This window comes from Abramis brama (genome assembly GCF_963993115.1).
Source record: "Abramis brama genome assembly, chromosome: 22".
In the NCBI taxonomy this organism is placed as follows: domain Eukaryota; kingdom Metazoa; phylum Chordata; class Actinopteri; order Cypriniformes; family Leuciscidae; genus Abramis; species Abramis brama.
Window position 1 is genome coordinate 2,123,155 of NC_139984.1, and position 27,342 is coordinate 2,150,496.

General features: G+C 42.1%; 1 protein-coding gene across 3 annotated transcripts in view; it reads left to right on the forward strand.

Moving 5' to 3' along the window:
• The window catches only part of raf1a (Raf-1 proto-oncogene, serine/threonine kinase a), a 41,824-nt gene extending 24,504 nt beyond the window's left edge, over window positions 1–17,320 (forward strand). For all 3 annotated transcript variants that reach the window (XM_084099105.1, XM_084099104.1, XM_084099106.1), the window contains 6 exons: window positions 3,789–3,965; window positions 4,063–4,109; window positions 5,343–5,461; window positions 5,564–5,695; window positions 7,627–7,761; window positions 16,660–17,320. In XM_084099105.1, the coding sequence (XP_083955231.1) occupies window positions 3,789–3,965; window positions 4,063–4,109; window positions 5,343–5,461; window positions 5,564–5,695; window positions 7,627–7,761; window positions 16,660–16,800 (751 nt within the window). In that variant the 3' untranslated portion in view covers window positions 16,801–17,320. The remainder of the gene's footprint in view (window positions 1–3,788; window positions 3,966–4,062; window positions 4,110–5,342; window positions 5,462–5,563; window positions 5,696–7,626; window positions 7,762–16,659) is intronic.
• The last annotated feature ends 10,022 nt before the right edge of the window (window positions 17,321–27,342 follow it).

A 27,342-nucleotide genomic window follows, 5' to 3' on the forward strand; every position in this document is an offset into this window, starting at 1 on the left:
TACCCGCTCTCTGTGGGCCATGTTACCCGCTCTCTGTGGGCCATGTTACCCTCTCTCTGTGGGCCATGTTACTTGCTCTCTGAGGGCCATGTTACTCGCTCTCTGAGGGCCATGTCACCCGCTCTCTGAGGGCCATGTCACCCGCTCTCTGTGGGCCATGTTACTCGCTCTCTGAGGGCCATGTTACCCGCTCTCTGTGGGCCATGTCACTCGCTCTCTGAGGGCCATGTCACCCGCTCTCTGAGGGCCATGTCACTCGCTCTCTGAGGGCCATGTCACCCGCTCTCTGAGGGCCATGTTACTCGCTCTCTGAGGGCCATGTTACCCGCTCTCTGAGGGCCATGTCACCCGCTCTCTGTGGGCCATGTTACCCGCTCTCTGTGGGCCATGTTACCCGCTCTCTGTGGGCCATGTTACCCTCTCTCTGTGGGCCATGTTACTCGCTCTCTGTGGGCCATGTTACCCGCTCTCTGTGGGCCATGTTACCCGCTCTCTGAGGGCCATGTTACCCGCTCTCTGTGGGCCATGTTACCCTCTCTCTGTGGGCCATGTTACTCGCTCTCTGAGGGCCATGTTACTCGCTCTCTGAGGGCCATGTCACCCGCTCTCTGAGGGCCATGTCACCCGCTCTCTGAGGGCCATGTTACCCGCTCTCTGAGGGCCATGTCACCCGCTCTCTGTGGGCCATGTTACCCGCTCTCTGTGGGCCATGTTACCCTCTCTCTGAGGGCCATGTTACCCGCTCTCTGTGGGCCATGTTACCCGCTCTCTGTGGGCCATGTCACCCGCTCTCTGAGGGCCATGTTACCCGCTCTCTGAGGGCCATGTTACCCGCTCTCTGAGGGCCATGTCACCCGCTCTCTGTGGGCCATGTTACCCGCTCTCTGAGGGCCATGTTACCCTCTCTCTGTGGGCCATGTTACTCGCTCTCTGAGGGCCATGTTACCCGCTCTCTGTGGGCCATGTCACCCGCTCTCTGTGGGCCATGTTACTCGCTCTCTGAGGGCCATGTTACTCGCTCTCTGTGGGCCATGTTACCCGCTCTCGTTGGGCCATGTTACTCGCTCTCTGAGGGCCATGTTACCCGCTCTCTGAGGGCCATGTTACCCGCTCTCTGTGGGCCATGTCACCCGCTCTCTGTGGGCCATGTTACTCGCTCTCTGAGGGCCATGTCACCCGCTCTCTGTGGGCCATGTTACTCGCTCTCTGTGGGCCATGTTACCCGCTCTCTGTGGGCCATGTTACCCGCTCTCTGAGGGCCATGTTACTCGCTCTCTGAGGGCCATGTCACCCGCTCTCTGTGGGCCATGTTACCCGCTCTCTGAGGGCCATGTTACCCGCTCTCTGAGGGCCATGTCACCCGCTCTCTGTGGGCCATGTTACCCGCTCTCTGTGGGCCATGTTACCCGCTCTCTGTGGGCCATGTTACCCTCTCTCGTTGGGCCATGTTACTTGCTCTCTGAGGGCCATGTTACTCGCTCTCTGAGGGCCATGTCACCCGCTCTCTGAGGGCCATGTCACCCGCTCTCTGTGGGCCATGTTACTCGCTCTCTGAGGGCCATGTTACTCGCTCTCGTTGGGCCATGTTACTCGCTCTCTGAGGGCCATGTCACCCGCTCTCTGTGGGCCATGTTACTCGCTCTCTGTGGGCCATGTTACCCGCTCTCTGTGGGCCATGTTACCCGCTCTCTGAGGGCCATGTTACTCGCTCTCTGAGGGCCATGTCACCCGCTCTCTGTGGGCCATGTTACCCGCTCTCGGTGGGCCATGTTACCCGCTCTCTGTGGGCCATGTTACCCGCTCTCTGTGGGCCATGTTACCCGCTCTCGTTGGGCCATGTTACCCGCTCTTGTTGGGCCATGTTACTCGCTCTCTGTGGGCCATGTTACCCGCTCTCTGTGGGCCATGTTACTCGCTCTCGTTGGGCCATGTTACCCGCTCTCGTTGGGCCATGTTACCCGCTCTCTGAGGGCCATGTTACCCGCTCTCTGTGGGCCATGTTACTCGCTCTCGTTGGGCCATGTTACCCGCTCTCGTTGGGCCATGTTACCCGCTCTCGTTGGGCCATGTTACCCGCTCTCTGTGGGCCATGTTACCCGCTCTCGTTGGGCCATGTTACCCGCTCTCGTTGGGCCATGTTACCCGCTCTCTGTGGGCCATGTTACTCGCTCTCGTTGGGCCATGTTACTCGCTCTCGTTGGGCCATGTTACCCGCTCTCGTTGGGCCATGTTACCCGCTCTCTGTGGGCCATGTTACCCGCTCTCGTTGGGCCATGTTACCCGCTCTCGTTGGGCCATGTTACCCGCTCTCTGTGGGCCATGTTACCCGCTCTCGTTGGGCCATGTTACCCGCTCTCGTTGGGCCATGTTACCCGCTCTCTGTGGGCCATGTTACCCGCTCTCTGTGGGCCATGTTACTCGCTCTCGTTGGGCCATGTTACCCGCTCTCGTTGGGCCATGTTACCCGCTCTCTGTGGGCCATGTTACCCGCTCTCGTTGGGCCATGTTACCCGCTCTCTGAGGGCCATGTTACCCGCTCTCGTTGGGCCATGTTACCCGCTCTCGTTGGGCCATGTTACCCGCTCTCTGTGGGCCATGTTACCCGCTCTCGTTGGGCCATGTTACCCGCTCTCGTTGGGCCATGTTACCCGCTCTCGTTGGGCCATGTTACCCTCTCTCTGTGGGCCATGTTACTCGCTCTCGTTGGGCCATGTTACCCTCTCTCTGTGGGCCATGTTACTCGCTCTCTGAGGGCCATGTTACTCGCTCTCTGTGGGCCATGTTACTCGCTCTCTGAGGGCCATGTCACCCGCTCTCTGAGGGCCATGTCACCCGCTCTCTGAGGGCCATGTTACTCGCTCTCTGAGGGCCATGTTACTCGCTCACTGAGGGCCATGTTGTAGAATCTGTAGAAACGGTAAAATGGTGCAATTATGTCCCGTGGTCCGGCGTTTTCACTCAGTAAATGGGCAGTTAACAAATGATCAGGCACTATAAGAAAATGATGGTTATGGAATTTATTGTTTGAATTTAAAATATTTGAAAGCTGAGCTGATATTTTGTACCAAAGTAACCTGCTCTTGTCTGTCGACATGTTTCAGTGTCCTCTTTGCTCCGTGATGTATTTTTCACTTCAAGAGAACATTGGCCACGTTTACATGTGCTCCAATAATGCAATTTTTCCAACAATCAGAGTTAGGACTTAATCGCAGTAAGATGACACGAGCAAACCTCTTCATTCACGTTAACATGCAATTTTCATTATTCTGATTATTCGATAATTATATTGATTGTTGTGATGATAGTTTACTATGATTATGAGCTTTAATATGTTAACCTATTCAGTTTATTGCAGCAAATGGTGGCACATTCGCTCTCAGGAGTGCATTTGCTAAATTCTTGCTAATTTCCTGACCAGTAATTTGTGGTTAAGACCATTTAAAGCTTAGTTTAGCCATTTTAGGCTTTGCCCAGGTGTGTATATTGTAGTAGTCTATAAGCATAGGTATATTTAAAGCTTGATTCAAGACAAACCATTGCCAAATTAAAGTGTCCAAGAGCAGACTGATCTATTGTGTGAAGCACAACACATGTATTGAAGTTTGAAGAAGCATGCCTGCAGTGTCCACACATAACGCTCTACACACTGGGGAAAACCTGCAAAGGCCACACAAGTACATGATTTAAGCACTTGGTCTCACTGCGCACCACTACTGCAGTGCAGTGCAGCACTTTTGCGTTTGATGCATCTGAATTGTTGTGTCCCGTTGTCTTTTTTCTGCCAACAGGAAAACCAGACATGTCAACATCCTACTGTTCATGGGCTACATGACGAAAGACAATCTTGCGATTGTAACGCAGTGGTGTGAAGGCAGCAGTCTCTATAAACACCTCCATGTGCAAGAGACCAACTTCCAGATGTTCCAGCTGATAGATATCGCCAGACAGACTGCTCAGGGCATGGAGTGAGTGTCACACCCTGGGATTGAGGAATCCTCGAGTGTGTATGACTTCATTGTGAATGTCTCAACAATTATTGATGATGTTTGCTCTCTCTCACAGCTATCTACACGCAAAAAACATCATCCACCGGGACATGAAATCAAACAGTATCCTTTTCATGCGACATATCATTTCCTCTCCACTGTTTTTAGGTCTGAAGGCAGATGTGATAGTCTTAGCTGTACAGCCTTTAGTCTCTGTCCGCACATATTGCACAAAAAACTGGTAAATGCTTTCCAAAATCACAAGCTCTGATTGGCTGGCTTTACACATTTTTGGCTTGTAGTTCCTATAAAGGAAGTCCCAGGTTTGGCCAATTTTTGCAATGTTCATGACATTGAATATTTGAATGACAGCAGAACTTTGAATATTTGAGTTGACTTGCATCAGTGTCCCCCGGCCGATACCATGACCTTTAATAGAAAAAACTAAAATATCAGAATAAACCTGATTATCATTCTTTGCTAACATTTTAATATATCTAGGTATATTATGCAGTTTGATTGTGAAAAATGTAGTAGTGACATGAATGCTGCCTGTTACCCGCTATGGTAGATTTTCACTCGCACTTAACTCGTGGTCGGATGTTCATTTTAAACCCTGTTTATATCGTACACTATGTAAGTTTTGGCCCTCTGGCAGTAAGAAAACTAAATACTTTTAATAGGCGTACCATAGTGAATCAGGGCAAGACAAAAACACGTTTTAGAGAAAGGATTGATGATGCATTTACTCATTATTTAAATTTTGTTCATTTTGAACAGAAAACTATTTGCATATGCATTATTAGACAGGCGAATTAATAAATGTCAAATTGTGTTTTGATGTTTTTTATGCCACTTACTTGCTTACAAATAAACTTCAGCCATGCATTTCTAATAGTTTGATCTTTTACGAAGGGTTTTTCTACATCCAGGGGCTCATCTTACCCTCACAGCAGTATTGCTGATGGACAGACATGCATTCTCAAGAGCACACTTGATTTATATAGTTATATTAAAGGGAGTGTAGAGGACATCATCCAGTAATTCCAGTGAGCATAAATGCGTGTAATTGCAAAATCTGTTCCTAAATGACAGGCCCCATGGACACAGCAAGGTCCATATATACAAGACTTACTCAGATGAACATCACTGACCTCCAGAACGCCCTGACCTGAACCCGTACTTTTCTTCAGCTTTATATCTGAAGGGCATAAAGGGAAAATAGATTCATAAATGTGTCTTTCTGCATGAAGAAGCATGGCTACTCGTTCCTCCCTGTCAGAGCGAGCTGTTCTTGGACTAGCCTGTATGCAGATTGCCAGTAGATGCTAGACTCTGACTTTAACTCGAGCTCAGACATCTTCTTGCACGAAGGGCTGGCGGTGAAGATTGGGGACTTTGGCCTGGCCACGGTGAAGGCCAGGTGGACTGGTTCTCAACAGGTGGAACAACCTTCGGGATCCATTTTATGGATGGTCAGTGCTGTGCTCAGATTCTCCGCTTCTGCTGGCTTTAATACATTTTGACAAGCATCTGTCATTGACCCTTTACCCACATTTATGCTGTTTACCCGTCAGGCACCCGAGGTGATCCGAATGCAGGACAACAACCCTTACAGTTTCCAGTCGGATGTGTATTCTTATGGCATGGTGCTGTTTGAGTTAATGACAGGAGAGCTGCCCTACTCGCAGATAGCAAACCGAGATCAGGTAACACACGCTTGGTCACGCTTGGCTTTTTTCTTGGCCAAGGCACATGGTTTACCCATTTTATTAATGTTGCATTGTTTTCAATAGTTCATTTGAAAGGGCAGTCATGAAAGAATGACTATATTACATTTATATGCAACAGCACTTACAAGCCTTTCAGTAACCAATAACCATGAAGCTCTTGTGCAGCTAATGGTTGGCCCAGCATGACTGTGCATGCGTCTGTGGACATGCACACAGGCTCTCTCTCAGTCTGACCCCAGGCGTGTTCAGCTCAGCCTCTGGGATAAATTTAGACATGTAAACTAATCAGGGCTCCAGAGACTGAAGAGCACGCACTGGGCTCACTCCCGAACCCCTGTCCTGTGTGTGTGTGTGTGTGTGTGTGCGTGTGTGTGTGTGTGTGTGTGTGTGTGTGTGTGTGCGTGCGCGTGTGTGTGTGTTTTCTTAACAGTTTACCACAGTCCTTGTTCCCATTACAGTAATTAAAATGATACTTTTTCTTTTTAATCAGTAGACTGTATTCTGCCACGAGGTATACTTACCTGTACATTTTATGTATTAATAAATGTGTGTGTGCTTAATTGTCATAAAAATCATGTCACAGTGAAAAGCATCCACAATGATTTCAAATATAGACTTGTCTTTATGCAAAATCTAATTTCTAAATTTCTAAAATCTAAATGTGACCTGAACGTTTTTTGACTTTTTGACCATTTTTGTGAGATTTATCAATATCGTGTTAAGATTATGAGAAAGTTCAATTTATTACAGACAATTAAAGGGGTCCTATTATGCTTTTTCACTTGGCCAGCTTTAGTTAGTGTGTAATGTTGCTATTTGAGCATAGAAAAGATCTGCAAGGTTACAACACGTTTTTTTCCGGATCTTATGAAGTCATAATTTAAATTTAAATAATTTAAATAATCATTTAAATAATCTCCACCCACGGAATAAAAAAAGTTTGTCCAAAGGCTGAAGAACCTCAACATTATAACCTCAGCGTGTGTCTGTGCGCTGCACGTTACAGAGAACCGTAGACAGACAGGCTAAACGCACGCACGCTTCTCCTGAAAGACGGAGCCGTTCCCATTTTGTCGAGACAATCTGTTATTTGTGGATCACAACTTGAAAGTATGTCTTGTGTTTTTATTTAACAGTTCCAACTATAAGTTTTATGTAGTTGCTATGATGTAAAAGAAGGGAAATGCTTTGCCTCCGCTAGCCTGCTAACTAACATCACAGTATTGATGTAGTGTTTACTGGAGCTTTTGTAAGCTCTTGCTTTTGTAAGACGGTTCACCGCCCCTTAGGAAAATGATCCATTATTTTGTGATCGATTACTGTTGTATTACCATAGTTTTCCGACAAATATGATTAAATGATGGATAACATCGTATCTATAATCTGTCAAAAAAACACGCCACTCTGAAACGTCCTGTGAAATCCATGCTTGCGAAGTCCGTGCTTGAAACCCTTTCTGCACAGTCCTCTTGTGCGTTAACATTGTCAGGGTCTGAAACCGGCTCGAATGGTTTGAAATTGACGGCATTATTAATATTTACACCTGACTGGAGCTCGCGGTTATGGAGGGGCGGGACATTTCCCGAACACACTCTTAAGCGCTACCAATCCCAACACACTGGGCATTCGAGAAAGACTGAGGAGAGAGGAGCTGTGCTAATGTAAAATATGTGAAAATAATTAGTTTTTTGACCAATCAAGCAAGAAACATATTCTAGTACACCCCAAAAACAAAATCAAGACTTCGTAAAAGGGCATAATAAGACCCCTTTAACTATTATTTAATGAAGTCCTGCAATAAATACTGTGCATGTAATGCTGTGCTGTTGTGTTTCAGAAGTGAATCGCTGAATCAGTGTTTTCCTGTTTTCCTGTGCTTCAAGCTCTCTATTTACTGTTTCATGCAGATCATTTTCATGGTAGGTCGGGGCTATCTGTCCCCAGACCTCAGTAAGCTGTACAAGAGATGTCCTAAAGCCATGAAGAGACTGGTGGCTGACTGCATCAAGAAGTCCAAGGACGAGAGGCCTCTCTTCCCTCAGGTGTGTTTGCTGAACTCTAACTAAACATACACTAAATCAGTGACGACATAGAGTTGCTGCTTGTTTTCCAGTATAAGTTGGCATATATAAGAATGACCAAGATGAGTATTAAAAAAATATATATATATATATTAGGGCTGTCAAAGTTAGCGCGTTAATAACGCGTCAACGCAAAATCATATTAACGGCACTATTTTTTTTAACGCTCGATTAACGCAGCGCGTATTTTCTGTTTGACCCGTGGCCCAAAACCTAGTTGGAGAAATGGAGATACACAGTGTTGCCAACTTAGCGACATTGCAGACCCATTTAGCGATTTTTTCCCTTCAACAAAGCGCCCAAACCTTATTTAGTTTCTGAGAATCTACCGGTACCGCTGGTACTGCTCTCCCAGCACACGCGCGCGCCTCTCTCTCTCTCTCTCTCTCTCTCTCTCTCTCTCTCTGCGTCTCGCGCTGGAGAGAGGAGCAGCGCTTTAATTCAGTTAAACACAGATATGATGTTGCTTCTCTAATTTTACATGCAAGTATAGCCGAAATCGCAAAACAGATATTGTGTTTATCTTATGTGTATTTGATTTCATCAGACGACGGCTCGATTATCAGGATTATTGTGCAGATTAACATCTTGGAAGGGAGAGCTGGTTATGTCTTAATGGGTCGCGTTTCAGTCACCATTTCATATTCATTCCGTTGTTTGACAACAGAAACAGTAAAATATACCAATGAAAACAGTTTTATTGAGAATTTAGCTTCATCAAAATGGGCACAGAGAGAGACAAACTATAATGTAGCCTAATAATAAATAATAAATGTACATTTAGCATTTTCAGAAGAGCTGCCCTGTCATGCAAAAATCTAAACATGTTTGTGTTAATTGCTCAGTGCAAAGAAAGAGAAGTAATGGGAACATGGTATTTCTTTGTTCTTTCTACATGTGTCTAATAGACATGAACAAGTTCTTTGAAAAACATCTATGACCTTTGAAACATGTCTCGTCTTCATGCTCTATATTCACTATGGTTTCAATAATAAACATACATTTGCATAAAGCATCCATATTTATCCATGCCCACGTTGATTAGAGTATTACAAACTTGAAAAGTATTAATTTAAGGTACATTTAGAACAAATAAAAAAATGTGCGATTAATCACGAGTTAACTCATGACAATCATGCGATTAATCGATTAAAATTTTTAATCGATTGACAGCCCTAATATATATATATACAGTGAGGAAAATAAGTATTTGAACACCCTGCTATTTTGCAAGTTCTCCCACTTGGAAATCATGGAGGAGTCTGAAATTGTCATCGTAGGTGCATGTCCACTGTGAGAGACATAATCTAAAAAAAATAAATCCAGAAATCACAATGTATGATTTTTTAACTATTTATTTGTATGATACAGCTGCAAATAAGTATTTGAACACCTGTCTATCAGCTAGAATTCTGACCCTCAAAGACCTGTTAGTCTGCCTTTAAAATGTCCACCTCCACTCCATTTATTATCCTAAATTAGATGCACCTGTTTGAGGTCGTTAGCTGCATAAAGACACCTGTCCACCCCATACAATCAGTAAGAATCCAACTACTAACATGGCCAAGACCAAAGAGCTGTCCAAAGACACTAGAGACAAAATTGTACACCTCCACAAGGCTGGAAAGGGCTACGGGGAAATTGGCAAGCAGCTTGGTGAAAAAAGGTCCACTGTTGGAGCAATCATTAGAAAATGGAAGAAGCTAAACATGACTGTCAATCTCCCTCGGACTGGGGCTCCATGCAAGATCTCACCTCGTGGGGTCTCAATGATCCTAAGAAAGGTGAGAAATCAGCCCAGAACTACACGGGAGGAGCTGGTCAATGACCTGAAAAGAGCTGGGACCACCGTTTCCAAGGTTACTGTTGGTAATACACTAAGACGTCATGGTTTGAAATCATGCATGGCACGGAAGGTTCCCCTGCTTAAACCAGCACATCTCAAGGCCCGTCTTAAGTTTGCCAATGACCATTTGGATGATCCAGAGGAGTCATGGGAGAAAGTCATGTGGTCAGATGAGACCAAAATAGAACTTTTTGGTCATAATTCCACTAAACGTGTTTGGAGGAAGAAGAATGATGAGTACCATCCCAAGAACACCATCCCTACTGTGAAGCATGGGGGTGGTAGCATCATGCTTTGGGGGTGTTTTTCTGCACATGGGACAGGGCGACTGCACTGTATTAAGGAGAGGATGACCGGGGCCATGTATTGCGAGATTTTGGGGAACAACCTCCCTCCCTCAGTTAGAGCATTGAAGATGGGTCGAGGCTGGGTCTTCCAACATGACAATGACCCGAAGCACACAGCCAGGATAACCAAGGAGTGGCTCTGTAAGAAGCATATCAAGGTTCTGGCGTGGCCTAGCCAGTCTCCAGACCTAAACCCAATAGAGAATCTTTGGAGGGAGCTCAATCTCCGTGTTTCTCAGCGACAGCCCAGAAACCTGACTGATCTAGAGAAGATCTGTGTGGAGGAGTGGGCCAAAATCCCTCCTGCAGTGTGTGCAAACCTGGTGAAAAACTACAGGAAACGTTTGACCTCTGTAATTGCAAACAAAGGCTACTGTACCAAATATTAACATTGATTTTCTCAGGTGTTCAAATACTTATTTGCAGCTGTATCATACAAATAAATAGTTAAATAATCATACATTGTGATTTCTGGATTTTTTTTTTAGATTATGTCTCTCACAGTGGACATGCACCTACGATGACAATTTCAGACCCCTCCATGATTTCCAAGTGGGAGAACTTGCAAAATAGCAGGGTGTTCAAATACTTATTTTCCTCACTGTATAGATTACATCAGAACAAGTAGAGATGGCAGCCAACCAGAATCCTGTTTTAGCCGCCGCTGGAACCGCAGCTGTTTCTGTGGCCGACACACGTGTGCAGCTTTCACCGCTTTAATCCACATCTACCCATAGGAATATGATGCCTATCCCTGCATCCCTATATAAGGTCTATTCAGTATTATCAGCAACTTAATCGTGTTGCTCAGGAGCCAATTAGATGGTGAATTCAGGGAGCATAATCTCAGTGGGAATTGTGAAATCAGGTCCGCTCACAGATTACACATCAGTTTCAAGTTCGGGAACTTGTTTAAAATGCAGGTCTTATTTTCACAGAACGTACACTTATCAAGGCCAACCTGATGGCTGGTCTATACTCCTCTGACGGTGCGTCATGGCATGTTAGTTTGCAGCTCTCCGTGTCTGTCTAACTCTGCATAGCCTTAAGGACTGTGCTGATGACGTGATGTCTGCTCGCCGAGGTACAGAAACACTGTTAGGTAGAACATCGTAGCACATGTTTGGGTCCTGAGACTTCCACAGAAGATATGGTAACACTTTATGTGTTTAGTGGACATCAGATGCGTGTGTGTGTATTAGATCCTTGCGTTCGGTCTTAAAGTGACAGCAGCCTAATAAACCTGCGGGCGCTTTGTGTCATCGATGTTGAGCAAACAACAAAAGACACTTCCCGCTCTTGACTGAATCACTTCAGTAGCTTTAATAAGAATCAATGTATATTTTATGATATACAGTAAGATAAGTGAAGTGTATGTTTTTTACATTTGTTTATTCAATTTCTTTTGTGAATGCTACTGTTAAATACACCTACTGTTGCTGAAACTTAAGCACTGTCCATTTCACTTGCATCTTTGTTATTATTTTTAATAACAAAGATAAAATAATGAAATAAAATAAAGTGAACAAAGATTTTGGCGGAACTCTACTTTGGCTAATATGGTCTGTCATTCCTTTTTCTTTTAAATGTTGTTGCCTTGTATCATTGCATCTTTCTTCATGTGCACTGGTTTGTTAAGCTAAACAAGTCAATCAGAACAAATGATGCAGATTCAACATGATCAGCTGAAACGCTTTTCTGCTAGCATTGGCAACATGTCTGTTGCTTATGGCTAATCCATGTATTGGCAACATGCTTGTTTAAGTCATCCAGGTAAGGGCCCAGTCAGGGTATGAATTATATCCATATCCGGCTAGTTTTGATTTAAAGGTCCCGTTCTTCGTGATCCCATGTTTCAAACTTTAGTTAGTGTGTAATGTTGCTGTTAGAGCATAAATAATATCTGTAAAATTATAAAGCTCAAAGTTCAATGCCAAGGGAGATATTTTATTTAACAGAAGTCGCCTACATCGAACGGCCCGTTTGGACTACATCCCTCTACTTCCTTCTTTAATGACGTCACTAGAACAGTTTCTTGACTAACCTCCGCCCACAGAAATGCTCCCTCAACTCTACCGAAATTCGTTTATGTACTTGCGCACTTCTTATAACTTACTGTGTTTACTCAGCTCTTACGGTGATTTTCTGAAGTAAAACTGACGCTTCATCTTTTGTGTGATGTACAATAAACTTTATTAAACTCATCAGTATATGTTTGATCATCATTCGGACAGCAGACTTGTAGGCTATTAATAAATGGATACATACAAGCAGATGACAAATACGTTATAATAACCGTAATTAAACTACTAAACTATACCTGTTCCATCTCTATACAGCACTCTGACTCTGTAGGCATTATTGTCCGACTCGAAATGAACACCGTTACTGAGAGTTTCTGATATTATCATCATTCCGTGAGCTGAAATTGTCCTGAGAGACTGAGCGCGAGCTCATGAAGCTCCGCCCCCTGGGTCGTCCAGCAGCAGCTCATTTGCATTTAAAGGGCACACACTAAAACAGTACTGTAAAAAATGATCTGTTGGGTATTTTGAGCTAAAACTTCACACACACACTCTGGGGACATCAGAGACTTATTTTACATCTTGTGAAAAGGGGCATAATACGGGATCTTTAAGGGTTATCGCTGCGATCCTGCTCTTATCTGTGCCAAGAGATCTTGCCCGATCCAAACTGTGTTAATTCTCAATCATCTTTGACGATAGTGACGATGTTTGAGCAAAACATTACAGGATCCGGCGCTGATCCGGCCCATCCGGCGCTGATCTGCTTTTGTTTTCCACTGACATTAGAGCTCTCTCCAATCTCACACAAATGTGTCAGTCGTTTCCTTGGTAACGCAAGTGTTTACAGAGGTGTGAGATGTGAATTGTGACCATGTTATGGAGGATGATCAGAGATTTCCTTTCATTTTATTTTTAATTTGGGTTTACGCCCCCACCACCCCCACCTTCACACAATGAGAAGTATTTCATTGGAAACTTGCTAGTGCAAATACATTAGCAAACCAAATATAAACACATCTTTGTTCACCTCTGTTTCCATGAGCAAATGATAACTGGGCTAAGTGATCATACCCAGGCCCGGAGTGGGTAATCGGGAGAATTCCCGGTGGGCCGCTTTACTTTTTTTTTTTTTTTTTTCACATTTCAATGTCACGTTAGTTACATATAGGCTACACACGTTCTGCATACTGACAACGCAGCGGGGGGGGGATGTAAAAAAAAAAATCTTGCATCACAATAAATGTATTGTGATTGTCAAAACGTTTTAGTAACTAAACTGAATTTTATTAGGTTTAGTGACAATGTTTATATGGTACAATTTCTGGTAAGCTACGTTTTTTTAATTCTTGCTTGAAACAAATTTCACGATTTCAATTCAATTCTTGTGATTTGATTTAATATTGACTTTAATATTTTGGATAAATATTAGGTACACAAGATAGGCGTTAATTTTTCTCAAGAAAAAAAACAAAACAAACTAATCTAATGCTGTAAACATAGGCTACAGACAGCCCTATCAGCTGGTAGTATTATTTAAGGTTAAAAATAACTATAATAAAATATTATATATATATAAATAATAAATATAATGCGTTTTTATTATAATAACTTTATTTAATGATAAGTAAAAATATAATAAATATGTAATATAGTAGGCTACATATATTTAGCAAAATACTCCCTATAGCTCTTTTTTTCTAGCCAACTAACGTGCTATAGCCTGTATTATGGTCATCAAATGGCTTTTCTGAGGTAAATGTTATGTGACATAATTGTTCTCCAGCTGTTTTATTGACCCTTTCCGCAGTTGAAAAACACTGATTGATCGATATTATGTATAATGAATATACATTTCGGTAAGTTGTACTGTATCTTTCAACATTGTTCATTCGTGTTTATTGGCTAGAGCCTACTATTAGCTAGAGATGATCGGGTCACGTGCCGCTAGGGATCTGTCACGTCACATTTACAAACGCCAAAACGGTATTTATTGTTTGAATTTCGTAATAAAAGTGACAGAATCTGAGAGCTGAGATTTTTTTTATATCATAAGTAACTGCTCTGTCTAGTCTGTCGGTCTCAGTGTCCTCTTTGCTTCACGATTTTTCTGTGCGTGAGAAAATGGATGTGTGGCGTGAGAGCGTGTGAAAAGTGTCAATTGCGTGAGTCTCACAGTGAATGTGTAGAGTTGGCAGCGATGTATAAAGTCAGAACTGCGTGAAATAAAGTCGCAATTGCTTTTAAAGTCAGAACTGCAAGATATAGAGTCAGAATTGTGTGATATAAAGTCGCAATTGCGAGAAATAAAGTCAGAATTGCGAAATATAAAGTCAGAATTGTGTGAAATAAAGTCGCAATTGCTTCTTATAAAGTCTAAGTGAATTATTATTTAACCTTTACATTATTTGTTAACCCATGGTATTAATATAAACTACACAATAGTAAGAGCTGAACTGTTGCTTCATTTATCCAATTTAGAAAAAGTGCTAATTTGGAATTCCACCATGGGAAAAGTGGGCCGGTCTTGGGCCTGAAACTCCCGGGCTGAAAAGTGTCCCTGATCATACCCGTACGCAACAAATGCCCCTTAAAGCATTTTAACATGCTCGTTAACCTAAACAATGATTAATTATAGCTGGTTTTAGTTTTTCAAGAGAGTAGCCTCTTTCTCTCCTTGCGATGATGCACTTGATGAATTCTTTACATGAAATGTATTTGTGTCTCGAAACACAAGGTCTGCAGATACATTACCAACCAGACAAAAACACACTCTTTCCTCGAGTGTTGTCGCGCTCTCGCTGATATACAGTGCTTCATTTCAGCCAGATCCTGTCACATCTTAATGTACATGAATATGCAAATTAGCTGCACCTTCACCCAATCACACAAGCTCACTCGCTCAACTTTACAAATACTGGTTTAATTCAGCCATATATGTTTGAACCAGACACTGTTTCAGAAGAAGAAGAAAAGAGCGAGTTAGTCGATGTATCAGAATGGTATGTATCGCTCTTTACAAAGTCGGACACATAACGGTAATTAATATGATTAGCCTTTTGCTTGAATACGTTATCAAACAGCTAATAATGTGTTGCTAATGTTGCACAAACCATGTTCCTGTTCGCATCTCAGAGTCAAACAAGCTTCTAACAATCATCAGAAACGCTTTGAACGACTCAGAACGTCAGTGGAGAAAGACATATAGTTCATCATAACATCGTAATATACATCACACACCCGCTATATTGCTAAATGTACATGATTTTTCATATCAAATGAGAAAAATATCTCGAGACTCCCCTGCTTCAGAGTTATAGTTAATGATATGCTAAAGCCGCCGGCACGTTGATCTGATTGGTTACAAGGTAGTTTGTGACGTCAGAAACACCAGCGATTTCAAAGCGTGTTTTTGAGACTGTCTTTGGTTCACTGCAGTTTTAAGGAGAAAATACTCAGCAATGGAGTCGACTTATGAATTTACACATGGTTTGACTTAAAGCATATTAAAAACACCACATAGACACATAAACAACATTAAAAGCTGGATTTACACCACAGGGGGACTTTAAAACTATTCATATTCACAGGTGCAAATATAGCACTTTTGAATTTATTATTTGAATTTGAATTTTTTTATTTTTGAATTTTTTTGAATTTATTCAAATTATTTGAATTTATTCAAATTATTTGAATTTATTATTGAATTTATTATTTGAATTTATTATTTACAACATAGTAAATATCAAGACTGTGAGCCTATGCTCATGATTTGCTCAAGGCTACAAAAAGTGGTTTTGCATGGGAACATTAAAAGTGTTAGTCTAACATTATCACCACATTATTCAATATGCCGTCACAAATACAATTGTTTAAAACTTGCATTTAATAATTCGCTCTAATAAAACTCCATGTTTTTCAACAGGTCACGCACATAGCCTACTCTGTTATTACTTATCTGTGCTTTATTAACAGGACAGATAACTATTGTTCATGACATGCAGAATAAAATAGGCCTATATATCTCTCCATGAATGAAGAAATCATCAAGCACTTTAATTGTTACCTTTATTTTAGTTAAAACATGAGCACATTGGTATAATTTGTTTCCATTATATAACTACAAATAAATTAAATGTGGCCACAACTGAACTTAAACAATAGAACTGAAAACAAAGGGACAGATTAATAAAACATCCTTGCGTTTTAGTTAAAACTAATGAATGAATGAATTAAACATTCTTGTAAGCTGTGTTGTTATCGTTACTGACAGCTAAAAATAATGCAGGGGAATGACTGTAACCCGTATCTCTTAAATGTCCGTCTGGTTTGGCCTTGCCTCTCTTAGCAAGTAGCCGTGTAATAAACGGGATGATGTACATCCAGCCGGTTGTTCTCTCAGAATAAACCCCCGATGAAGACCTGACCCTGATCACCCCGTCGGGTTTATTCTGAGGTAACACCGGCTGGATGTACATCATCCCTAACTTCACGCATCCCGAGCCTGGCTGGTCTCACAGCAGTGCTGAATGCTTGACTCTGGTTGGTAACTGAAACATGTAGATGAACAGTTTTTCTGAGAGCTGTGGCAGTGTCAGGAAATAACACACTCTTGATGGCTTTCTGTCGTCTGTGTCCACAGATTCTGTCCTCCATTGAGCTTCTGCAACACTCGCTGCCCAAGATCAACCGCAGCACGTCTGAGCCCTCTCTGCACAGAGCGTCCCAGAGCGAAGACATCAGCTCCGGCACACTCGCCGCCATGAAGCTGCCGGCCTTCTGAAGCCCACGCTGAAATACAGGGCCTTCACAGAGACGAGACACGTCAGAGGTCACTCAGAGGTCATCAACCCTGCTGTCCTGCCCAGGTTATTTCCTTGACCTCCGCTCTACGGCCGGTGTGACCCTGAAGAGCTCGATCAGCCGCTTCTCCTGGTGTGTTTGCAGGACAGTGGCTTGAAGACCTCTGACGCTCTCAGAAACCAAGGCTGATTTCTGTTGGCAAGCCTGGGACGGATGCAGGGACTTTTAGATAATAAGAAATTTGCTACAATCCCTCATTTTTATGTGTCTGAAAAGATGTTGCCCTAATGCTCAAAGAGTGATGATGTTTATATATTATATACACAGAAAGAGCTTCATAATTTAGTCAGTATTGAGTTGCCATTGAGTGGTGTTCAAGATGCGACTTAGTCTTACGCAATTTGAGATCAGTTTTGTGATGTCAAGTATTTTGAAGGTGTTCTTTATGTATAGAGTACATACTGTTAATCAATTATTTTAATAAAATTAAGTTAAATACCCTTTTCTATCATTGTATGTCTTCTTATGCTGGGTTAATGCTTTTTTTTAACCATTACAGGCTTTATACAGTTATGCTCATGGATTAATATACCCTTTAAGTTAAGTTGTTAAATTAAGATTAAGTTGTTTTTTAGCTGCTTTGAAGAAGCACAACAGATATTACAAATGTATTCCACAATACAAAATAATGAGTCTTACACAGATGATCTCTCTGATAGGTTCTCGTACTGTGGGTTCATGTGTTTCTCCTTGAGCATCTGCTGCTGTTGGCTTTAGTGAGTTGCCTGTGAATCCCTCAATTGTCTTTTGTGTGGCAAAAGATCAGCTTTACTACTCAGGGCAGTGGTTCTCAGAGAGATCGGAAGAGCGCAAAATGTTTTCGAGAAAAAACAGAAGAAATCAAAACCAGCGTTCCCTTTCCCTCTGCACTTTCTTTTTGCTGGGGAGAGGCGGAGCTTAGCTTGCCTTTATCCAGCTGTCAGTGCAGACCAGTGTTGCCAACTTAGTGAATTTTCAGACCTCTTTAGCGACTTTTATGCAATAAAGCGCCTAGCGACAAATCTAGCGAGTTTTTGGACAAACCTTAGCAACTTTCCAGATGTGGCCAGTACTGTCCTGCAAGCGCGAGGTCTTGCTTTCCCTCTCTCTGTCTGACTGAGAGGAGCAGAACATTCTGTTGAACAATTTAATGCAAACAATTTAATTTGACCCTTTATTCTTGTCATGCGCTTATATTACTTGCTCACACTGCAGACACATTTCAGAACGTCAGTGACTTCCAGCCGAAGTCCAGTACGAAGTACGAGTCCATATTGGTAAAACATGCACAGGCGTAACTGTCGGTAAGCAGCAGAGGTGGACGAAGTACACAACTTCCTTACTTGAGTGAAAGTATAGATACTACTGGTCAAATATTACTCCGTTACAAGTAAAAGTTGTAAAGACCTATTTTTACTTAAGTAAAAGTACAGAAGTACTCGATTTTAAAAGTACTTAAGTATCACAAGTAAAAAGTAAATGTCAATGCATTGTTTTGTTGCATTGTTGTATGTAAGTAGGCTACCGTATGCCTCTGAATCTATGCCTGCATATCTAACCTCATATCAATATCAAATTTATTTCTAGAACACAGTTCCAGTAGTGGGATTGAATGTGAGATTGAATAAGTGCACTCAATAACGTCCACAATGGTTTCGGACACCCAAATGGCTGTTCCCTCAAATATTGCCCTATTTAAAGTTTTTTGGCTTTTAGTATGAATATGTTAGCCTTACTGTTATCTAAAAGCAAGGGTGCTCCAAAAAAGTGACAAAATTCGCATTTAGAAAACCAAACCCAACGTTGAAAATGAAAATCAGGTTTATGTCAGAATCCAATGTCAGATTGACGTTGATCTCCAACGTTGGACAGACGTTATATTGTGGTTGAAAATTAAAATCGGGTTGACGTCAGAAACCAACATCAGTCGGGTTCTGACGTCAACCCGACTTTTATTTTCAAACAATATCCAACGTCAATCTGACGTCGGGTTCTGATGTCAATCAGATGCAGGGTTCTGACGTCAACCCGACTTTCATTTCCAACCAAAATGCAACCCCTGCAACCAAAATCATCCACTGACTGATGTTACTTTCTACTCAAGGACCTTGACAGAATTGTAGTGGAGTAAAAAGTACGATATTTATCTTTCAAATGTAGTGAAGTTAAAGTAAAAAGTTTCCAGAAAAAATAATACTCAAGTAAAGTACAGATACTCAAAAAGTGTACTTAAGTACAGTACTCAAGTAAATGTACTTTGTTACTGTCCACCTCTGGTAAGCAGGGTACTTACGGGCCCGGACCAATCGGGCCCGCGTGACTGGAGGATATTGATTGACAGCCGGGGCCCCCTATCGCATTTTACTACTTTTAGTCTGATCGCATTTTACTTTATCGCGAATTTGAATAAATATGACAACATCATTAAATGCATGTTTGAAACGAACAAAGATGGATTTGGTGTAATTTGTTTCGAATTGGGACTGGGGAATCCCCGAACATGCGTATTGCGTGCAAAACAGTAAAAACGTTTAACTTGAGACGGACAATATCGATATGGAGTCGTCGTCAAATTACAAACGCAAAAGTGGCTTTCAAAAGGGAAAACGAAAAGAGGAATTGGAGAAATTGAGTAAATTACCAAAAATAGGAAGCTTCTTTAAAAAGATAGCACAGGAGGGGGAGATCGAGATTGAGCTGGATCAGGGGAGTGAAGCACCTGAAGCGACCGTTGGCAGTAGCAGCTCCCTGGCTAATGCTAGCACCAGTGGATCAAGCAACATCGATGTAGAATGTGAAGATGTTGAGGAGGAAGGGAGTGAGGCACCAACAGGCTCAGGGTCATCCAACAGCATCGAGGAGAACGAGGTAGCCCATCACTGCTAATATATCCTCTCTGCATGAGTATCCAACTGACATGGGTCATTTTCCTGAGTATCTAGACTCAAATGCCAAACGTTATAGAGTATCTACAGGGTCGGCCAGCGAGCTTACTAGGAGATTGTTGAGTCTGTGGAGGACAACGGCTTAGACCTTTCCAAGTGCAGATGGCAAGGGTACGGCGGTGCCGCAGATATGCACGGCATATACAGTGGTGTCCAAGCAAGGATTGAAGAACTGCCGTGTATGTACACTGTGCCTCACACAATTTGATTCTCATCCTTAATGATGCGGTGAAGATACAAGAAGTTAGACAGTTCTTTGACATTGTTGAGCGCATTTATGTGTATAGCATAAAGAGATGGGCAATGCTCTCAAATAAAACACACAGTGACGACACAAACAATGACTCCAATATAACACTGAAAAAGTTATGCCCGACTAGATGGTCCTCACGTTACGAAGCAGTAACCGCTCTGAGATATCGGTACAATGATATGATGAAGGCATTGGCAAAACTTTCACTGACAAGCAGAAAGAAAGATGAACGAGACGAGGCTGCATCGTTGAAACAGGCAATGGAGAAATTCTCATTTGTTTGTCTTGTTGTCCTCCAAAGCAAAATCCTGGAGCGAACTAATGTGATATCAAAACTTCTACAGTCCCAAGACATGGATCTGGCTACAGCAGTCCAGACCTAACCACGCTCCGAGAACATTTTGAAGATGCCAAACAAACAGCGAAGGGCCTTTCAGAGAGGTGGGGAGTGAGCAAGGCATTTGAGAACACTCGGTTGAGAAAAGTGAAAGCGCATTTTGATGAGCTGTGTCAACATGGACGTTTAGCAGATGCTGAGTCTTACTTTCGCGTCCATGTGTTTAATGCCTGCCTTGATATTGTCACCTCTCAGTTGACCCAGAGATTCACCGGTTTACGATCAACACTTGACAGTTTCTAAGATCTACTGCCCGAGACCCTTTGCACTGCAAAAGATGATGAACTGTTTTTGCAAGCAAACAGGCTGGTGGAGATTTACAGAGATGACATTAGTACTTATTTCCCAATGCAATTGTTATCATTCCGTGCATGCTTGACAGTCCGTATCTCACAAATGAAAACAATGCAACAGCTGACGAAGATGCTGATCGTTGAGGACAGCTGCATCACTGCGAGTTTCGGGGAGGTTTGCACTGCTTTCATGCTTTTTCTGACCATCCCAGTGACAGTGGCCTCCGCAGAGCGTTCTTTATCAAAACTGAAACTGATAAAAAGCTATCTCAGAAGCTCAATGGGACAGAGTCGTCTCTCTGGACTTTCCATACTGTCAATTGAGAATGCCCGTGCGCGACATCTGGATCTTAAGGATTTAATCGACAACTTTGCACAGAGGAAAGCTTGGAAAAGGCCGCTATAATGTGAGTGAGCCTCTTTTGTATGTATTTGGACCTAGGCCTATGTGTGTATGCAGTGAGTAACAATGTGTTATGGTGCGCCGTTGTTGTGGTGCGTGTAGGCTACTCCTGATTTTGTCCCTCATCTCATCTTATATGCTGTGTCTCTATGATCCTATCCTGTCATATTCATGGTAGCCTACTCGTGGACATTGCGTCATCACATGCTGTAGTAGGGGGGCCTTGATAATCCTGCATAAGGGCGCGGTGTTGGCTCGTTACGCCACTGAAAACATGGATACATTCATCACATTGTGTATTATAGATGATAGCATGAAGCCATGCAAGCTGAAGCGCCATTTAGAAACCAAACACCTGACACTCAAAGACAAACCCTTAGATTTTTAGGGTTTTAGGATTTTTAGATCTTGCCTTGCACAACAGAAACGCAACATCAGCAAACACACATCAGTGTCTAACAGGTGTCGAGAAGCTGTCAGGTCTCCTTCCACGTCTCGCAACGAGTTGCCAAATCAGGAAAACCTCACACAATTGCAGAGGCGCTAATCTTACCTGCTGCCAAAGATGTCTGTCAAGTTCTGTTTGGAGAGAATGTCTCAGCACAGATTAGTGACATCCCTCTTTCTAACGACACCGTTTGCCACCGCATATCTGACATGGCAAGCAACGTTAAGGAGTGATTGCTAGCTAACATCATGCAAAAGCCAGTACTGTGCCCTGAAGCTTGATGAGACAACTGATGGTGCAGGACTGGCACAGTTGCTTACATGTCAGATATATCAAAAATGGCAATATTGAGGAGGACATTCTTCCAGCGCACACAACTGGCGAGGCATTGTTTGAATTTCTGGATGGGTTTATATGGGATGCAGGCATGTCATGGGATAAAAGCAGGACAGGGCCTGTTCAGTGAGGGAGGGTTATCGGTCTGGTCACTCGTGTCCAGCATATTCAGCCCCTTTAGCCAAGTGGACCCACTGTATGATTCACCGCGGATCTCTCGCATCAAAGAAATTGCCTGAGTCTCTGGAAGTCGGTTTTAAAGCAGGCAGTGCAAATGGTCAAACACCATATCAGCTAGTTTGGCATAATCTTACATTAGAACTATTTAACAGTAAATAAAAGTAAATGGAACACCATTGTTCTGAATATTAATTTGGGGAATCATGTGAGTCAAGTCAAATTCCTGAAGTGTCAAGGTGGTGTTACCACCATTCAAGAAGTCATTTTGTTAATATTGTGTAAGAAGACCATGTGACAGGAAATTATATCCCAGAGACGGACCCACGGTGAAACTAACTGCTGCATGCAAATGTTATTAACTCTCTTTAAAATGTGAGATAATTTGACAATTTTAGGGTATGGTCAGGTATACAATAAGTATATGTCAAATGGTATGACCCTGGGAATACATTGATAGTTCATCATTATTATAAAAATTATTAACTTTAAAAATTACATTTTAAATATTACCACCAAGGCCACAATTACATAGGTGTCCATGATAATGCCTGTCAAATTTGATTTTAAACTGAAATGTCAAATGGTGTAACCGGTTACACCTATTGACTCTTATTACAAGCCTTTCTGTTCGAGGCCAATTTAGTCAAATATCACTAGTTTATGATGCTGATTAACAATGTAATATAAACTAACCTACTATTTGGAACTCTTTTCAAGTGTTCAATCAAATCAAATCAAGTATATTTGTATAGCGCTTTTCACAATACAGATTGTATCAAAGCAGCTTCACAGTATTAAATTAAAATAAAATAATACAACAAGGTTTGTTTCTAGTGGAATTTATTGATTGATAGAATAAAATTAAATATCCCCAAAATATCCCCAACTGAGCAAGCCAAAGGCAACAGTGGCAAGGAACCGAAAAACCTCCATCAGGTGACCTAATGGTGTCCTAAAACTCCATCAGGTGACCTAATGGAGAAAAAAAAAACCTTGGGAGAACCCAGGCTCAGTCGGGGGCCAGTTCTCCTCTGGCATTTATGAACTAGAGGCCGGATTGTAGTTTGAACTGTAAGATTAACAATATTATATGAATGCCTGGCTGAAAAGATGCGTCTTTAATCTAGTTTTAAACTGGGAGAGCGAGTCTGAGCAACGAACAGTATCAGGAAGACTATTCCAGAGTTTCGGAGCCAAATGTGAAAATGCTCTCCCTCCTTTGGTTGATCTGGATATCCTAGGTATGACCAAAAGCCTCGAATTTATTGATCTTAAAGAGCGCGATGGATTATAGGGCGATAGAAGATCCGTTAAATAGACTGGAGCTAAGCCGTTTAGGGCTTTATAAGTCAGTAGCAATAACTTATAATTAATACGGAACTTTATAGGTAGCCAATGTAGTGATGATAAAATCGGTGTTATATGATCATATTTTCTTGATCTAGTAAGAACTCTAGCAGCTGCATTTTGAACTAACTGTAGCTTGTTTATTGAGGATGCAGGACAACCGGCTAATAAAGCATTACAGTAATCTAGTCTCGAGGTCATGAATGCATGAACTAACTTTTCTGCATCAGAAACTGATAGCATATTACGTAGCTTAGCAATGTTTCTAAGGTGGAAAAAGGCTGTTTTTGTAACATACGAAATATGATTTTCAAAAGACAGGTTACAATCGAGTATAACACCCAGGTCTTTTACTGTAGAGGATAAAGTAACAGGACATCCTACGATGTCAAAGTTGTATTGTGAGAGGTTCTGTGGGCGGTTTTTTGAACCGATAAGTATTACCTCTGTCTTGTCTGGATTTAATAAAAGAAAATTACGCGTCATCCAATCTTTTATATCTTTAACACACTCTGTCAATTTGGATAATTTAGCGTTTTCATCCGGCCGTGATGAAATATATATTTGAGTGTCATCAGCATAACAATGGAAACTAATTCCATGTTTCCTTATAATATTTCCAAGTGGCATCATATATATTGAGAATAATAGAGGGCCTAACACAGATCCCTGCGGCACTCCATAGTTTACTGGAGTTATGATCGATTTTTCTCCATTTAAATAGACAAAATGGTAGCGGTCAGATAAGTATGATCTAAACCAGCTTAATGCTTGTCCTTGAACACCAGTATAATTTTGTAGTCGATCTAAGAGTATTGTGTGATCTATGGTATCGAACGCAGCACTTAGATCAAGTAAAACTAGTACTGAGATACAGCCTTGGTCAGAAGCTAAAAGTAAATCATTTGTGATTTTAACGAGCGCAGTTTCAGTGCTATGATGCGGCCTGAATCCTGACTGAAACTTTTCATAGATATCATTTTCTTGCAAGAAAGAGCCCAGTTGAGCGGACACAACTTTTTCTAGTATTTTAGACATAAATGGAAGATTTGAAATGGGTCTATAATTTGCTAGATTATTATGATCTAATTGTGGTTTCTTAATGAGAGGTTTTATAACTGCCAGTTTAAATGTTCTTGGAACATGACCTAAAGATAAAGATGAGTTAATAATATTGAGGAGAGGCTCTTCCACTACAGGTAACACTTCTTTCAGTAGTTTAGTTGGTATAGGATCTAATAAACATGTTGTTGTTTTAGATGAAGTGATAAGTTTATTTAACTCTTTTTGTTCTATAGTTGTAAAGCACTGTAATTGTTCTTGCGGGGTGATAATTGAGGTTGAATTATAAGGCGCGATTGAGGACTGAACGTTTACAATTGTGGTTCTGATGTTTTCTATTTTCTCAGTGAAGAAGTTAATGAAATCATTACTACTAAACTGTAACGGGATATTTTGTTCGGGTGACGTCTGTTTATTTGTTAGTCTAGCCACGGTGTTAAATAAAAACCTAGGATTGTTTTGGTTATTTTCTATTAGTTTGCAGAGATGCTCAGCCCTGGCCGCTTTTAGGGCCTTTTTATAACGTGACATACTGTCTTTCCACGCGATTCTAAAGACCTCTAAATTAGTTTGTTTCCATTTACGCTCTAAATTACGGGTTTCTCTCTTTAGAACATGCGTAGTACTATTGTACCATGGTGCTTTAATTTTCTCTCTGACCTTTTTTAATTTAATGGGTGCAACAACATCCAATGTTCTAGAGAGAATGGTGCTCATAGTGCTAGTTAGTTCTTCTAGTTCATCTGTTTGTTTGGGTTCAGGCAGCAGCTGAGACAGATTAGATAAGCAATTTGAGAAATTATCTATGGTGGATGGAAGGATTGTTCTGCCTGGTCGATAACGCGGCGCAGCATGACATATTACAGCAGTATGTAATGTGCAAGTTACCAAGTAATGGTCAGTGACATCATCACTTTGTGGAATGATATCTATATCGGTTGGATCGGTTCCATATGATATAATTAAATCGAGTGTGTGATTAAGACGATGAGTTGGTCCGGTAACGTTTTGCTTGACCCCAAAGGAATTTAATAAATCTATAAACGCAGCCCCTAACGCATCATTTGAATTATCTACGTGTATGTTAAAATCTCCAACAATTAATGCTTTATCTACATTGACCAATAGATCTGAGAGAAAATCTGCAAACTCTTTTAGGAAATCAGCGTAAGGCCCAGGCGGTCTATATACGGTAGCCAAGGCTAAAGATAATATGGATTTTTTTCTAACATCTAAGAGCGTAACATTTAGTACAAGTACTTCAAACGAAATAAACTTATAACCCGTTTTCTGAGTAACATTGAGAATATCTCTAAAGATTGTTGCAACACCGCCGCCACGACCAATCAGACGGGGTTCATGTTTATAGGAGTATCCAGATGGAGTAGACTCATTTAGACCGAAATAATCATTTGGTTTAAGCCAGGTTTCAGTAAGGCAAAGTACATCGAAGCTATTATCTGTGACTATTTCATTTACAATAACTGCCTTAGGTGTGAGTGATCTAATGTTTAGAAGACCTAGCTTTAAAAATTGTTTTTGTTTACTAATAGCAACATTTTCTGTTTTAATAACAATTAGATTTTTCCTAGATCCTGCAGTAGAATTATTATTTGATCTCACTAAACAAGGAATAGACACAGTTTCTATGCAATGTTCTACACTAGTATTTATATCATTTAAATTGGTGCAGGAGAGACTATGATTTGGACTATTGGTTACTAGTCATTTAATGGTGTTTAACATTTTGGAGATGTTATCCGATAGAAGGTCCACTCCGAATCTGCTTGGGTGTAAGCCATCGGCACGGAAAAGCCTAGGACGCTCCCAAAATAGATTCCAATTATTTACAAAGAGCAATTTCTGCTCATTGCACCATGATATTAACCATTCATTTAGCGCGAATAGTCTACTAAACTTTTCCTGTCCTAGTCGGTACGTGGGAAGCGGTCCTGACACTATGATCGTTGTTTCAGGCGATGTGCTGCGTACCGTATAGATCAGATTCTAGAAGTCTTTCTTCAGAACCTCTGTCTGGCGCAGCCTGATGTCGTTCACTCCCGCGTGCAGGACCACAGTTCCGACGCGCTCGTCATCGTTCAGAATCTCGGGAACGCGAGCAGCAATTTCAGAAACACGAGCACCAGGAAAGCAGTGACTGTGCACCTTACTTTTACCTAATGTAGTGTGTACGTGCCGAACGATGGAATCGCCGATGATCAAAGCATCGCGTTCGGTTTCGCGTAGAGGGGAGAAGCGGTTTTGTGTGGATAACTCGAAAACCGGGAGGGGCGGAGAGAGTCTTGGTCTAGACCTGACTCGCGTCTTCCGCTTCGTGGTGGCGTGTTGGAGCCGGAGTGAACGAGACCATGGCTGATCGCGATCGCGACCTCGGCGCTCGGGACCGATGCTGAGTAACGCACGGAGTAGACGAGGTCGGAGTCAGCGGGTTAGTAACGTTAATCACTGATTTGTGTGCATCGGCGCGTGATGTTTCAAGAGCTAACCGCCGGTCTATCAGCTCGGCCTGTCTCACTAAAAGGTTGTGGATCTGTTTCTCAACAGCTTCCAGCTCAGACTGCAACGCGTGCAGCTCAAATGTATCTTCACCTGCACCAAGAGGTAGACTACTTACATCTGATAAATTCGCCATGTTTGTTTGTAAGTGAGTGTGGAGAAGACGCGTTCAGCCGTGATCCACGGACGTAACCTATAAGAGTATCCGGCGTTGGATCACTAATAGGCTTGAGACGCGTCTGCTCAACAGTCCGCGTTGTAACTATGAGGTTTGAGCAGTAGTGCTTCTCAGTGAGGAAAAG